The sequence below is a fragment of the Pteropus alecto genome, unplaced genomic scaffold (genome assembly GCF_000325575.1).
Source record: "Pteropus alecto unplaced genomic scaffold, ASM32557v1 scaffold164, whole genome shotgun sequence".
Lineage (NCBI taxonomy): Eukaryota > Metazoa > Chordata > Mammalia > Chiroptera > Pteropodidae > Pteropus > Pteropus alecto.
In genome coordinates, this window is record NW_006439568.1 from 22386965 (window position 1) to 22403354 (window position 16390).

Consider the following 16390-nt stretch of genomic DNA (forward strand, 5'->3'; position numbering starts at 1 on the left):
TTCCCTTCTTCCTTAGCAAATGAGTCCCAATTTCTCTGTTGACTAAGAGTAGCCATGTGACACAATTCTGGACTCTAGGATGTTGACAGCACAGTATACAGGGTGTGGGTTCCAAGAAAACCCTTAAAGGAAAAAAGTATGCTCTTTTTTTGGTCCCATCCTCTTTCTATGGTTGGAATGAGTACAAAACACTCGAAGCTTGTGCAGCTGTGGTGGAGGAGCAAGTACTGGGGACAGCAGAGCAGCGGAAGGCAAGAAGGTACGTGGGCCCTCATGACTTTGTAGAGACTCTTACAGTCCTAGACCTTCTGCCTTCAGACTGTTCTCATGTGTGACAGGAAAAGAAACTTCTGTTTTGTTCAAGCTGCTATTATTTTATATTTTCTGTCTCTCATATCTGAACACAGTCCTAATTACCACAGGGCTCAGAAGTTACCTCAGTGTTTCTTGTGTAGAGAGATGCTTCGTCAAAGAATACTTAGTTTGTCTTCATATATAATTTAGAGGAATCTATAAACTTTTTGAAATTACATGTTAAATCTTGTCTGTGTTCATGTAATTTTTAAGATCCTCAGCTTTCTCATAGGGGCAGGATAACACCTCTGCAGAATTGATTTCAGAAGTAGATATAATCTGTATAAAGAGTGTAGCATGGTGAATAGTGCCTGGCATAAGAGGCACTCTTCTTATTTCCAAAATTTTGTAAATAGTCTTATACTTCCCATTGAGCTTAAATCTAGGAGTCATCTGTGATTTCTCTTACTTCCTCTCATTAAATTACCATATTAGTTGCTAAGAGCATAGATTGTTCCTCTACAGTGTCTACTGCATTCATTTATTTTTCTCCATACCCATGACCTTTGTCATCTCTCTGAGACCCCTAACAGGCCAATAGGACATCTCATTTTTGGTTTCTTCTTACTCCATTCCACATTCTATCAGACTGCTAGATTAATTTACCTAAAGTTCTGGACTGCCAGTGGTTCTCCAGTGCCTATCAACTGAAATAAAAAACTCAATACTCTAAAAGTAGTTAAAGTAGCACAACACAGAAGAAAAAATTATGGATTCAAACAAACCTAGGTTTGAGTCCTGGTTTTACTTCCTCACTTGCTTTGTGATCTAGGGAAAATTTTATAACTCCTCAGAACCTGAGTTACCTAAGCACTGAAGTAGAGATAATAGTACCTACTACACAGGGTCATATTTGAGGATGGAAAAGACATGATATATAAATCGACAAGTTTGGTGCCTGGTACATATTAGGTACTCAATAAATTTCTTGACTTTTTTTCCTCCATGAAATGGACACAGACTAAAAAACCATATATACAGATGATCACTTTTCTACTTATCCCTCACTTATAACCTGTTAGTCAAACCAGATTATCTGCTACCTCTTAGACAAAAGTTCTGTCTTCTATTCAATTCTGAAATTTTACTTATATGAATTATTCCTTCATATTCCTTCCCTACCCCATTTTATCTGTTGAAATCTTACTCAGCCTTCAAAGATCCCCTCAATTGCTATCTCCTCCATGAAGCCTCTTCTTTATATTTCCAGTCAGATATAAACTCGTTTCGAAAGGCACTTTACAAGACATGGAAATAAGTGCCCTTTGATAGATGATCGGATAAAGAAGATGTGGTATATATATATGTAACGGAATATTACTCAGCCATAAGATGAAACACTGCTATTTGCAACAACATGGATGGATCTTGAGATAATCATGCTAAGTGGAATAAGTCAGACAGAAAAAGTTGAGAGTCATATGATTTCACTCATATGTGAGAAATAAAGCTGAAATTAACAAACGAACAAGACAAACAAACAAAAATTCACAGACACAGACAACAGTTTAGTTGTAACCAGAGGGAAAGCGGGTAGGGACGGAGGTAGATAAGGGTAAAGGGGGTCAATTTTATGATGATGGAAGGAAATTTAACTCTGGGTGGTGAACATACAATACAATATATGGATAATGTATTATCGAACTGTATCCTTCAAACCTACATAATTTTATTAACCAATGTCACCTTAATAAATTTAATTTAAAAGGTGCTTCACAGTTTATATTGTCTTATTTTGGGTATTTGTCACCTATCCTAAAAGACTATAGGTTCCCTGAGAGCAGAACTAGAGCTCAATCTACCCCTGTATCTCTCACGGCCTTATCCCGGGTCCTTTTATCTGTATTACTGAGTTGATCTCAAAATTCTCAGGTGGAGTTCTTTTCAATATATTCCTAGATCCTTTTTTTATACTTTTACAACACTCTGAAGACAGAATGATTAAAAGTGTATTCAGAGAATACTCTATTTTAGGTTCTCCCTCACTGTCCGAAAAAAGAGTCAATGACTTCTGGATGCAAAATACTTAGTAGTCGATCCAGCACTGTTACCCATCATTCAAGACCATTTATTATTGTGTCCATTGGGTACACAGAACTTTTCCTTTCTTTTATTTCTTAAGAGTCTGGCTCTGCCTCTTACTTCCCCAAAGCCCCCAAGACTCCTTTTTCTTTTCTGCATTTCAACAAAAATGAATCTCATATCTGGCTTTGAGCACCCCTCCTAAAGATGATGGATAGGAGCGAAGCCGTACAAGACACATTAGTACAGCTGCCAGTGGGCAGGAGGTGCTTATAGAATAAAAAGGCTCAGGATTCTGTGAACACATGTGCAGCTATTAGTGAACCACCCAACACAGCTGAAAAGAAACACCCAAGAACACTTTCTTTTATTCTTTCTAAGCTATGTATGGAAGAGGCAAATCATATTAGATTGCAAGTAACTCTCAAAAGAATTCATTTTCTGTAGTGTCACCACATGCTAATATCATATAACCTTTGCCTATCAGGCCTGTGTGTTGTAGAATCATAGGAAACTTGTAAAGTAAGTTTAAAACAGCAAAAGTCTAGTTTTTAATTTACTGGGTAATATCGGGTATTACTGTTTGACTTGGAACATTTTTCTGTGTAATTATGAAATAGAGTAAAATCCACACATCTATCAGGTTTAATAAAACTTCAGTTCAGTCTGTGGATAAGTATATAAGATAAAATGTTATTAGAAAACTAAACAATTAAATCACCACTAAGCTATACACATTGAGCATCACGCATTGTAAACTCCATTTCAAAAAGAGAAATTATTTTATATGTAAAGTGCTCATATATCATTAGAACTGGGATGTGTATTTATAGAATCTGTGAGGTTGCTAATGTGCTACATTGTCATTGTATTAAAAAGGAAGCACTGACTAAAAAAAAGATACTGGTTTTAAGCACCTTGGGGACAAGAAAATACCTCATATGTATCAGTAACACATAGAAGCTTGCCTAACCTATTTTGAAAGGATGCTAGGGGAGGACAATGAGAAGATTTAAAAAGTGATATGAGGCTTTTCTCCAGATGCAGACAGCCTCTGATGTACAGAGAGAAATAGCTTTGCCAGATAACTGCAAAAGGAAAAGCTGGAAAAACCATAGCAAAAATGAGTAAATATTTTTAGTGAGGTAGTATTTCTAGAGATCTTCTGCTAGTGGCAATTCTCCTCACAAACCTCAGACCATATATACAAGGCTTCTCTCTTGGAAGAGCAGAACACATTAACCGTGAAGACTTTCAGAGTCAGTCAGACTAGGGAGAAACAGCTAGGAGGGTGAGGCCCGTACTGGCCATGAGTATGGCCAAGCTAGCAGGGTGGGAAAAAAAGAGCAGTAAGAGAGATATGATATAGAATGGATTCCTTCGAGCGTATCTGCAAAGCTCACAATGAGCCCTAATTCCAGCCATGTGACTCCACCTCATGGCCATAACCGAATGGGCCAAGAGCACCTGACAGCAAACTAGTTCAATCAGATGTGGAACTGGACCGGAGGCTGGGCCTGTAAATGTGACTCTGAAAGCTGTGGGAAAACCACCAGGTAGTCTGAGAAGCACGGCGGGGAAAAGCTAGCCTGTTAAAAAGGAAGAATAAAGCAGATATGGGGAAAGAAGCAGAGAAAAGTGATAGTGAGTAAATACTCCCCTGGGTTCTTATCTTCCATTCCTGGCCCCGTCCTTCTAGAGGCCCAGCTGCATTTTGCCCTTGATGTCCAGGACTCCCCACTGTATCTTGATACTAGATCCCTCTACTTTTGGCTAAGCCAGCCTCAGCTTCAGTGGGGTTTCTGCTATCTGCAACCAAGGAGACTACTGCTGACATGCTACCTCTGAGGCCACTTACCATGTAGCTGTGGGAAGGCAGCATCTCTTATGGTAGCCATCCTGTCACTGAAAGCACGCCATTAATCAATCACAAGCAGAGTCAGCAGTCTTAACAACTATTATGACATTAACAGACTATAAATACAAAAAACATCTTTCTCAGAAAGCAGGGCTTCCTTGGACTAACACAGTAGAATCCAGGTTCTTCGATCAGTTGATAGGATGATGACAATGATAATAATGATAATGGCTACCATTTATTCAATGTCATAATAAAATTTACTGCGCCTAACTATATAAAGCACCGTGCCAGTGCTTTACACACATTAGGCCTATTCCTCACAACTCTTTAAGGTAGTGAGAGTAGAATTTTGTTTGGAAAGATTTGTGATGCATAGCACAATAGAGACATTATTTGAGAAAGGCTTGCATGCTGAGAAGGCAGGTAGCCACAAGAGGGTACTTAGCATAATGGATTCAGCATGAATCAGGCCATTGGTCTTGCAGTCTCAGAAAATTTCCATGGTGTCCTAGCATTGACTAGACTTAGGAATGCTGAGTCAAGCAACAAAGTGCACTAGAGCCTGATATATAAACCAGATGCCAAGTTATTAATTTACCATGAGATGTGTAACTGCCAAGGAGCACGAATACTGATGCGGCCTGAGCAGTGTTATGACACTCTCTACATAGACAGATTGCACTGGGAGCCAAACTAGTAGAAAGGTGTTTGGGTGGTTAGATAATTTCAATGTTTGACACAGAGATTTGACAGTTGCTACATTTATCTCCATAAAGAGGATTTAGCTACCAGGTGAACCAGACACTTGGGTACCATTTCTTTGGATGCTGCCAGGAGGGCTCCTGCCAGTAAATGCTTCCCTGACTCTCCTAGGTTTCTAGAGCTGACCGGCTGTCTTCCTGAAGGAAACATCCTTTCTTTAGATATCTTAATACCCGATCCATTTTGTGTGTCTGGGAGTCCTTTTTTTTTATTTAAGGTTATTTTGTGTATCTTTGGTCTGACTCATTATTTCATGACTTAACAGTCTGAAGTTAAAAGGTAATTTCATTTTCCTTCTTTCCACATTTCTCAACAAAGTAGCGTACTATCACCCAAATGCATCATCTACAATATTACTATTATCACAATGTTTTACAAACAGGGTAAAGAGCATGGGTTTTGGAGTCAGAAAGGCCAGAGATGCAATTCTGGCTCCTCCTCTTTTAAGTTTTATGATTTGAGACCAGTTAATTTCTCTTGGCCTTAGTTTCCCCACTTATAAAGTGGATATAATGCCCACCTCACAGAATAAAGTAGGATTTAATGAGGTTGTGTATGCAAAGCACCTAGCACAGCTCTGGGTGTAAAAGATAGATAACTATAACACATCAGATCAAAAATAATGGCTCTCAACCATTTAAATTCTCCTAGGTTTCCAGGTATGCAATTTTTTGTTCATTATTCTTCCAATATAGTTTCGCTTTGGTTTTTATAATCATATTAGTGTAACTTTAAAAATTAATTTCCCTAACTTTTTAACTAAATAAACAAAAGTGAGATGGGCACAAGTGCATTGATTTCTTTGGCTTTCTATTTTCCTTCTCTACCAGAAATAAACAAATGACACAGCTTGTTTTGTCTTTTTCTTTCTGTTATTCTTGTGAAGATTGCTTTTAAGGACTCTAGTCATGATTTTTTCATGTAAGAATTTTGCATAAATTCTGAAGCTTAAAAATGACTTTTTAACTAAGAAAGTGCTTTGAGATCACACAGCTTTAGTAACACATTTATTCTTTTCTCCAATTAATTCAATTTACTCTTCACATGTCAGAATTCCCCAAATTACCTGATTCCTCCTAAATAAATGTATGGGCCTATTTTAATATATATTCAGCTCTTCTAGCTTATGAATTTGCATATGCAATTATGTCCTCTCTTTTCAATTATATTATAAACCTTATGAATAGGGACAGATCTTCTATCTCTTCATATCCTTATTGTCTATACATTGTTGTACCTTACACTGATATTGAGAAGATATTCAATAACTGTTTGTTGACGAGAAATGCTATGAAGTAGGGAAAAAAAGAGATAGATATGTTTATTTCATTTGTTAATATCTATTCACATTTTCTAAAGGTTTAGATCTGAATTTAAGTATCTATTTAATTTTTCTAATGTAAAGTTCTGCGAACCTGTGTTAATTTTTCCCTAAGTTACCTAAACATTTTCTTTCATTTTTCTGACTTTACCACCAGGAATCTTACGTATACCCTAGATAGTTCTTGCGTTAGAGAAGTGCCTGACTTTAGCTTTCATATCTTTCTTTCCTTTTAATCTTTCCTTTTAAACTATGTTATCGATGCCAAACTCAGTTTGCATTTCACTTCTGTAACTTTGCTTCCCATCTGTTTAAATTACTTTGATGACCTCAATCCCTTTAGTGTTTGTCTTGAACTGTAATGCTCAAGCTTTACTCTTAAGATCCTTGGGGGAAAGAAGATATTTAGTTTGGCTGATTGTCACATACAAAATGAAGATTTCTAAAAACTGAGTGCAACACATAAATGAAAATAAATCTGAAAACAAGAATAATATCATATCGAGAGAACAAGCACCATGATAGATCTGTGTGAGAATTAAAATATCCATTACCAATTCTACTACAGAGGATGAATTAAAATATTACATTCTGGGAACACTGTACTTCCAAAATGGGCAGTGTACACAATAGGAGGAGAGAGGAAAACTTAGTATGTGCCAGATACAGTACCACAAATTTCTTATTTCTAAGCTCACTGAAACCATACAAAACCATTCCTTCTAGGTTGATGGTATTACTCTACCTTACAGATTCTAAATATACTAGCATGTAAAATTTAATATGACAAAATTATAAACTGATCACAAAATAAGCTCCTTTTGCTTTCTGTGAACATGAATTTCAGCATCTTTATTCAGAACCTGTGGTTAGTTTAATATTATAGACATGTGTCCCAAATAAATTCCTTCAAGTCACATGGGGAGCCTGTTTATGAATCCCATTATCAATCACGAAAAGATATATAAACAGACAAATTTGAGGTGCTGTATAAGTGAACTGTATAAGGTCAGTTTTTTATGAACTAAATGGTCCTGAAGGAAAAAGTCATCCAAACTTGATTCTGTTTTTAGGACTATACCCAAGGAGATTAACTTATCTTTGTATTTAAGAACTAGCCTCTGTCTAGGGGGCAGTGGGCTTAGCAGAATATTCAATGATCTCACCGAGAGCCTGTGTAATTTAATAACATGAGACTGTGTTTATGGTAGATAATAACACTGAAGTATAACAATGCATCCTGACATAATTCATTTTGTAAAACCAAAAAGCATTCAAGAGCCCCATAAAATAATGATAAACAATGTAATACTTTTGAATAATACAAAATAGGAACATGATATTAATGCATTCATTCATTCATTCAAAATATTTATTGAGCATCTCCATTGCAGTGGGTACTGTAAAGGACATAATGACAAATTAGATATGATTATTTCCTTTAGAAACCTACAATCTAGGAGGGAGACACGATATGGACACAGTTAAAATGTGAGGAATAAGGTGAGAAATAACATAAAAGTGGTGCCATGACACGTTACAGGACTTCAGAGTTAGATGGTATCGTGTTTGAAGCTGGTGTCCAGGAAAAGCTTTGTGAAATAGATGGCATGTGAGCTGTCTGGAAGTGTGGATAGGTTTTCAGCAGATAAAGGAGAAATTCAAGTGAAGAGAGAGTGGCATGGAAGTGGGATGTCATGAGCTGGTTTGGGGAATGCGAATAGGTCAGATGACTAGAGCACAGATGATGTGTAAGGAAGTGAAAGGCAAAGTGGGGTAGAGGTGGAGAAGCTTTGGAAGGCCCTCGAGGTCAGACTAGCAGTGTGACAGAATTACTGAAGGTTTTTTCTCAGGGAAGTGACACAATCCACCTGTCCTTTAAGAATTGAGCAGGATAGTTTGGAAGGAAGAAAGACTGAAGAATGGAATTCCATTTAGGAAGTTCTTTTAGTGGTCGCAGCATTTGCCTTTGAAGGAGAAGCAGAGGGAAGGAAATTAACATTTATTAAGAGCTCACCATGTGTAAGGCATGTATTGTTTTAACTATAATGTTTCACTTAACTCTTGTCACAACTCTGAAAGGTAAAATAACATTCACTCTACTGTTCAGCTGAGGAAATGAAGCCTCAAAGAGGTCACTAAGTTCACTGAGCTAGTAAAATAAAAAGGGGAGGGGATCGGGAACCAGTAGTTGAGACTTTAATGTCCACGTTATCTGCACTACAGCATCATGATAAAGGGCCTTCTTCTCATAAGCTCCTTGCAATTCAAGATGGGCGGTTCACTATTTTAGATGCACCTCTGGTACGGACTTAGAGATAATCACATATTACAGGAGAACGACTGTGACAAAAAAGAAGTTCTCCTCGAAAGCTTAAATTAGGGAGACTCTTCTATCCCAAACAACCATAGAAAGTTCCCTGCTAGACAGAGCTTATAATGAGTGGACACTGTCTAACTCACTATATCTGAATCCCTAGGACCAAGCCTAGGGCTTGGCACTACAAGTACTGAAGGAAAAACTATCATATTGAATAAAGTCTGCTGTGATGCACACAACATAATTTCTATTCACTACAGAAGTTCCAAGGGAACAAAATAGTTTGGTTGCTTCTAAGATTGTAACCCAGAGTGTTATTTCCACAGATGAGGCTCTTCCCAAACCTTGGAACAAATTCTGCTCCTAGCCAGGGAAATGCAGTAAGTCCTCACTTACTACTGTCAACACAGTCTTGGAACTGAGGCGAAACAATGTCTAATGAAACCAATTTTACCATAAGCTAACTGATATAAACAAGAGTTAAGTTCCTGCGGCATTCTCATCAATGTCACGAGGAAATGTTATTTGAAGACGTGCTGGATGAGGACCAGACCAGGAGCGCAGCGGCCTGGCAACCTTTTGCTAGTCCTGTCCTGTTCTTCCCTCTCAGTTGCTGATTCCAGCAGTTCCTTCTCAGCATGGGGACCGCACTCTCCCTTTCAGCTTACAGTAGATGCAACCTGTCTTCCTTAAGCCAGCATTCCTGTCTTTCAACTCTGCCCATATTTCAGTTTCTATCTCTCCAACAGATATGAAATGTGGCAGGACCTCTTTGGTAACCAATTCTTTGCTTGTCGAAACCGGCAAGGCTTCCTTCATGCAGTGCTTTGCTTATGTGGCAAGTCCCCTGTCTAGGCCACTGCAACTGCCTCGGACCTCCTGGACTACTCCAGCGGGTCTATAAAGTCATCACACTCCAGCTCTTTCTGGTCTAGCCTGTGCTTCTGCTTGAGGAAGAGTTTGACAACAGTCATCATAGTAGTAGTGGTAGTGCTTATACTTACATAGCATTTGCTATGTGCCAAGCATTGTTCTATGTGTTTTACAGATATTAATGCATATAATCAACACATTTTTAATAGCCTCTTTTTATTGATGAAAAAAATCAAAAACAAAAACCTGAAGCTGAGAGATTAAGTTACTTGTTTAAGGTGAGACAGTTTGCAAGTGGCAGAGTCAGAATTTGAACCCAAGTCTTCTGGCTATGATTCACCTTTTTAAGCACTGTGTTCTCCTCCCTCTCCCATGGCGATGAGAGGATGGAGTACACATCAGCACTTGCTACCTTAAATGCTCTGTTTAATACAACTGGCATAATACAAGCACTAATAGTTATCAGAGTTATGTTAATAAATATATTAACATTTATGTACAAAGCTGAACCCAAAAATCAGTTAGAAAGAAACTTTTACATGATGCGGAAACTCTGATATATGAGTATTTTCATTTTGACCGAAAATACCACAGATGTTCTGCATTTAGGCAAGTCTAATGATAGTAGGATTCAAAGATAATGCTATTTTATTTAGCAAAAATTATCCAAGAATACTGTTAGAGAAGATAATCATGGATATGACCTTGACAGGAGCAAAAACAAATCTGAGCATTTAAAGATCAAAGTAGAGTTACTAAAAGAGTAGATCTTAAAATTTCTCATCACAATAAAAAAAAAAAAAAAGAAGAAGAAAGCAGAGACTGTTGACGTCTTGGCAACTGGATAGTTCTGCACAGTCTAGTTCACTTGACAAAATGATGACACATCACTGTTATTAATTGAGAAGATGAACATCTGACTAAATGTATTATAATCAGGAATTTTAAAAATACTTAAATAAGAATACAATAATACCTATGCTAGTATGTATCTTGGACCTCTCTAATTTACATTATTATTCTGGTTTGTTAAGTATGCATCAGTCATCAAAAATAATTGGTCAATGGAACAGAATAGAGAGCCCAGAAATAAATCCATGCTATATGCTCACTTAATATATGACAAAGGAGGTAAGAATATAAAATGGGGTAAAGACAGTCTCTTCAATAAATGGTGCTGGGAAAACTGGACAGATACATGCAAAAAAAAAAAAGCTAGACCACATGCTTACATCATATACAAGAATAGACTCAAAATGGATTAAAGACTTAAATGTAAGACCCGAAACCAGAAAACTTCTAGAAGAAAATATAGGCAGTAAACTCTCTGATATTACTAATAAGAATTTCTTTTCAGATATATCTCCTTGGGGAAGGGAAACAAAAGAAAAAATAAACAAATAGGACAACATCAAACTAAAAAGTTTTTGTACAGCAAAGGAAACCATCAACAAAACAAAAAGACAACTGATTGTTTGGAAGAAGATATTCACTAATGATACATCTGAAAAGGGGTTAATATCCAAAATATATAAAGAACTTACACAATTCAACAACAAAAAAAAAACAAACAATCCAATTAAAAAATGGGCAGAAGACCTAAACAGATACTTCTCCAAAGAGGAAATACAGATGGCTAATAGACATATGAAAAGATGCTCAAGGTCACTAACCATCAGAGAAATGTGAATTAAAACTACAATGAGATATCACCTCACACCTGTCAGAATGACTATCATCAATAAATCAAAAAACAACAATCGTTGGCGAGGATGTGGAGAAAAGGGAACCCTCATACATTGTTGGTGAGATTGCAAATTGGTACAGCCACTATGGAAAACAGTACGGAGGTGTCTCAAAAAATTAAAAATGGATATACCTTTTGACTCGGCAATTGTAATTCTGGGTATTTATCCAAAGAAAACCAAAACAATAATTCGTAAAGATCTATGTACCCCAATATTCATGGCAGAAGAATTTACAATAGCCAAGATATGGAAGCAATCTAAATGCTCATCAACAGACGATTGGAATTATGCTGAGTGAAATAAGTCAGACAGGGAAAGATAAATATACCATATGATTTCATTTATATGTGGAATCTAAGAAACAAAAAGAACAAGCTAATCAAAAACAGACTCACAAATATAGTGGACAATTTGGTGATGGACAGAGGCGGGGGTTTGGGGAGCTGGGAGAATAGGGTGAAGGGGTAAAGAAGTACAAATTAGTAGTTGAAGTTGGTCACAGGGGTGGGGAGCACGGTAGAGGGAATGCAGTTAGCATTAATATGATGGCTAGGTGAAGGGCCAGGAGAGAGAGGGAGCAATTGGGGGGATCATTTTATGAACTATATAGATGTCTAACCAATGTACTGTATACTTGAAACTAATTTAAATAAATAAATTAAAAAATATAAATGCATCACACAAAAAAATTGGTGAATATCTCTATGTATCAGGGGCTGGAGATAAGTGATCAAGACATAAAAGTAGCTTATTTTCTAACAGTAGAGATAAAAAGACCAGAGACCAGTAAATAAACAAATGAATACGATCATTCTGAATAGCAGTAACAGTTATGAGGAAAATAAAACAAAGTAATGTAACACAGAATAAAGAAGTGGTAGTGAGCTAGGTAGGATATGACATTTGAGCTGGTATCTGACTGACAAAGATAGGGAGCAGCACGACAGAAATGACTCTGAAGTGGTATGCTCAAGTAGAAAAAGGAGACCTGTGTGGCTGGAGCATAGTGAGAGATGGGGAAACGCACGAGATCTAGTCAGAGAGGTAAAAAAGGCACATATCATAGGTTCTTATAATCGAGATATGTGAATTTTGTCCTAAGCATCAGAGGAAGCCATAATGCTTTAAGTTAGGGGACTGCTGTGACCTGATCTACATTTCTAAAAGTCTCTTTAGCTGCTATTTAGAAAATGCATTACAGGAAGTCAAGAATGGAATTACAAAGACCAATTAGGAAGCTACTATAGTAGGGAACTTATGGCAGCCTGGACTCAAGTTGTACCAGTAGAAACAGAGAGGAATAGATGAAACAGGGACATATTTTTGAGGTAGAACTGACAAGACTTGTTGATGAATTGGATGCAGGGAGTCGGGGAAGGAAGCAATCAGGAAGACTCCTCTGTTTCGAGTGGATGGTTGTTATCTAGTAATAGGTGGAACACTAAGAGAAAAACAAATTTTAGGAGAAATTTAGATTCGTAGGATATTAATAAGTAGAATGATAATAGAGTGCTATCCACAATGACATTTACATTAAACTCAGGGAACTGACAAGTAACAAACTTTCATGAAATCATATAGAATGTGATCACTGCTTAGATGGTTTCCCTATTAGCCTTCTCATTACCATTTTTAGCTCTGGAAATGAAATGAAAACTGAGTCATCCATTCTGGCCTTATGTGGATATATTTTATTGCATAGAGCAGTTCTAGAAATGCTGAACAGTTGTGAGCACTTGGTAGGTACTCAAAAAATGTGTGGTGCCCTGAATGACACCTTTTTGTCTTAATACAGTTAGTGACCATGTAACCTACCTACAATAGGACCAAGAGTAGAATTGAGAACTCTCAAAATTACCACGTACCATGAATCAGAATATTATTCTTGTATTTAAAAATATTGTGTGTTCATGTATGTAAATATACATGTGTGTACTACTCTCTGACACTACTGATGGAAAAAAGCAGATGTGCTCCTCCACGCATTTGTCCTAGTGTCTAATCAGCGCTTCCTACAATGTTTTTACTTTAAAATGCATAGTCATTACGTACCTGTAGCATATCACCAAGGTCTGCTGTGCTAATGTCTGGGTCCTCTGTGGTGTTGAAGGGCACAGGAGTTATTCGTACGAGGGTGAGCACTCTAGGTTCTGGGTATCTCCATAACATTGTACCTGGGCTATCTTCGGTTTCGTTGTAAAATAAGACTTCATAGACACCAGGCATTTTCGAAGGTTCTGTTAAATGAAAGTATAATTGATTGTGTACTTTTGAAGAGAAACATTAGTTTATGACAATAAAATATTAGGAGGATAAAAAAATAGATAAAGAAGCTGGTTGGTCATTTTTATATAGTTTGAGATAGGAACAAAACAAGAATTTTCCCTTAAGAGAGACTGAATGGTAATCTACCATTTTTGTGTGGCAGGTATTAATGTACTTTTCAAGTGACTGTGTTATTCTTTAGTAAATGTGCAGTTAAAACACACATACACACACACACACACACAAACTCTCTCTCTCTCTCTCTCTGTCTCTGTCTCTCTCTCTCTCTCTCACTCTCTCTCTGTCTGTCTCTCTGAAGTGTCCCTACTCACCAGCATCTCGTATATACTGAAATAGACCTGTCCGCAGGTCATCTGAGCTTTGTTCACTTTTAAACATCTGATTCTTTCCCACCGGAGACGGCACACGCGGCACTGGTTCAGAAGCTTGCACTTCAAAACTGCCCTCTTCACTGAGGTATCCAATGAGCAATTCATGTAGAAGAACTAAACAATTCAAATGTTCTTGACCCCAAAAAACCTTTAAAATTATATGAAAAATTTTAGTGGCTTTTAAACACAAACATTTCATGAAGATAATTAGGTATAATCATGTTTGAATTAATACGTGAGTGCAATTATGTTCAATTTAATTACTGATAATAACTAAACTATAATTTCTAAGAAGAAATTGACCTATGGGATGTAATTCTATTACTTGAGTAAATATATAAAAACAAGAAAATCAATTACGCCATATGAATTATAATCAATTTTAAATGCTGAATTAATGATAAAATTATGTTAATGTGAGGCAATGTTTATTAATTAACTTAGCTAAGAGGGAAAAGAACACCTATTACAATGTGAGAAGGCAATGAAGATACTCTATCTAGGCCAAAATGTTAATAAAATAATAAATAACCTTGTAGAATAGCTTCATACGTTTTGTCATGAGATTAAATAAAAACATTTCGATTATACGGTTCTTTTCTTTGCACTTTTACTTTTAAGAGAAAAAAGAGAGAAAAGATACTAAATGAACCTGAACTCAAAAGTCCCCCAAATCCAATGTTTAGTGAGAATGTGCAAACACACAGTATGTCACACTCCCTGAGAACTGACTGTACAGGAGCTACAGTAGAATTTCAGAACAAAGGTCTTGGTTTTCGTCAAATAGAAAGGATCCAGTTCACCTTTTCTGTGTGTGAAGAATATTAGTCTATAATAGAAGTCTGACCAGTAGGTAAGAATAATTAATGTCAGAGGACTCAAAATTTCAGTAATATTAAGTTTCTCTGAATATATTAGATAAAGACAATACAACCATTAATTCTAAGAAAACCACACAACACAGAAAAAGAAAAAAGAATATAAAGAAGCAGGATAACTCTATACTTTGTGGCTAAGTTTTAAACCCTGGGGCTTAGGTCCTGCTTTCTGGAACTAAGGCATCTCAGAAATGAAAGTAAGTCTACTTTTGTTCTCATCAGTATTATTTTTATTGGATCTGGAAAAACAGAGATAGGTGAAGTCAAGCTGGGGAGAGAAACAGTGTGCTTCTGCCTTTAAATTGTCAAGAGATAGTGAATTTATAATGTAGAGGTAATATAATTTGGTTTTGCTCTTATTGTTTTCAATGTGGAGTTACTTTGCTGCCTTAAAAAAATGGTAACACAATTAATATTCTTGATAAAACAACACAAAACTACATGCTTATTGTTAAGTGTGTGAAGATTTCTGATAGATGTGGAGAATCTCCATATACAAAGCAGTAAGTTATGAGGATCCCCCCACATCTAGCTCTGTCAGGAAGAAAACTGATGAATACATTGAAGCAACACAATTTTTAGATGAAAACAAGAAATTCATATGAAATATGCCTCCATCATTGACAAATTAGTCATTTCCATTTTTCTATAATTGTGAATTTCTCAGGCTTTTTGAATTTGTGTCAACTTTGGGGGATATCAACTCATAGAAAGAATACATTCAAGTTTATCTAGTAGAAAATTATCAAGAAATAAGTTGAATACTCTCACACATTTTGTACTTGGCTCTAAATCAAATGCATAAAAGGGCGCAAAGTGCCTTGTATGTCAAGTGTTAGTCATTAGACATCATAATTTAATCTAAAGAATCTGTTGTTAGAAAGTTCTTATTTACTGCTTATATTCTGCTGATTACACTGTGCTTGAGACAGGTTGACTACTTGAAATTAGAATAGTCTACACATTAGAAAAAGTTTAACGATCCAGCAATTCCACTCCTAGTCATACAGCAAAGAGAAATGAAAACATACATCCATGTAAAAACTTGTACATAAATGTTCACAGCAGCACTATTCGTAATAGCCAAAAGTGGCAAGAACCCAAATGTCCATCAATTAATGAATGAACAAAATGTCTCATATCCATACAATGGAATTATTATCGGTCATAAAAAAATAACAAAGTACTGGCACCTGCTACAACACGATGAACCTTGAACACACTATGCCAAGTGAAAGAAGCCACTCACATATTTACATGAAATGTCCGGAAGAATCAAATATGCAGAGACAAAATAGATTAGCGGTTGCCTAGGTCTGGCGAGCAGATTAGGGGGTAATGGGGAGCAAATGCTAATGGATACAGGGTGTTGAGGTGTGTGGAAATGTTCTTAAATGGGTCGTAGTAATGATCATACAACTCTGTGAATACACTAAAAACCTAGTGAGCTGTGTACTCTAATTAAGAGGATTATATGGTATGTGAATTATATCTCAATAAAGCTGTTAAAAAGTTTAATAAAATAGCAATGTGATAATACCCTTTCTCACCACATCAAGATTTAGTAAAAGATTTAAAATTTAGTAAAGACTTA

General features: G+C 36.5%; 1 protein-coding gene across 1 annotated transcript in view; it reads right to left on the bottom strand.

The window, feature by feature from the left end:
• The window catches only part of VPS13B (vacuolar protein sorting 13 homolog B), a gene marked incomplete at its 3' end in the record, with an annotated part of 647903 nt that overhangs the window by 85512 nt on the left and 546001 nt on the right, over positions 1 to 16390 (bottom strand). The window contains exons 38-39 of the mRNA XM_025050073.1: positions 13859 to 14066; positions 13314 to 13498 (exon numbers count right to left, since the gene is read on the bottom strand). Of these exons, the coding sequence (XP_024905841.1) occupies positions 13314 to 13498; positions 13859 to 14066 (393 nt within the window). The remainder of the gene's footprint in view (positions 1 to 13313; positions 13499 to 13858; positions 14067 to 16390) is intronic.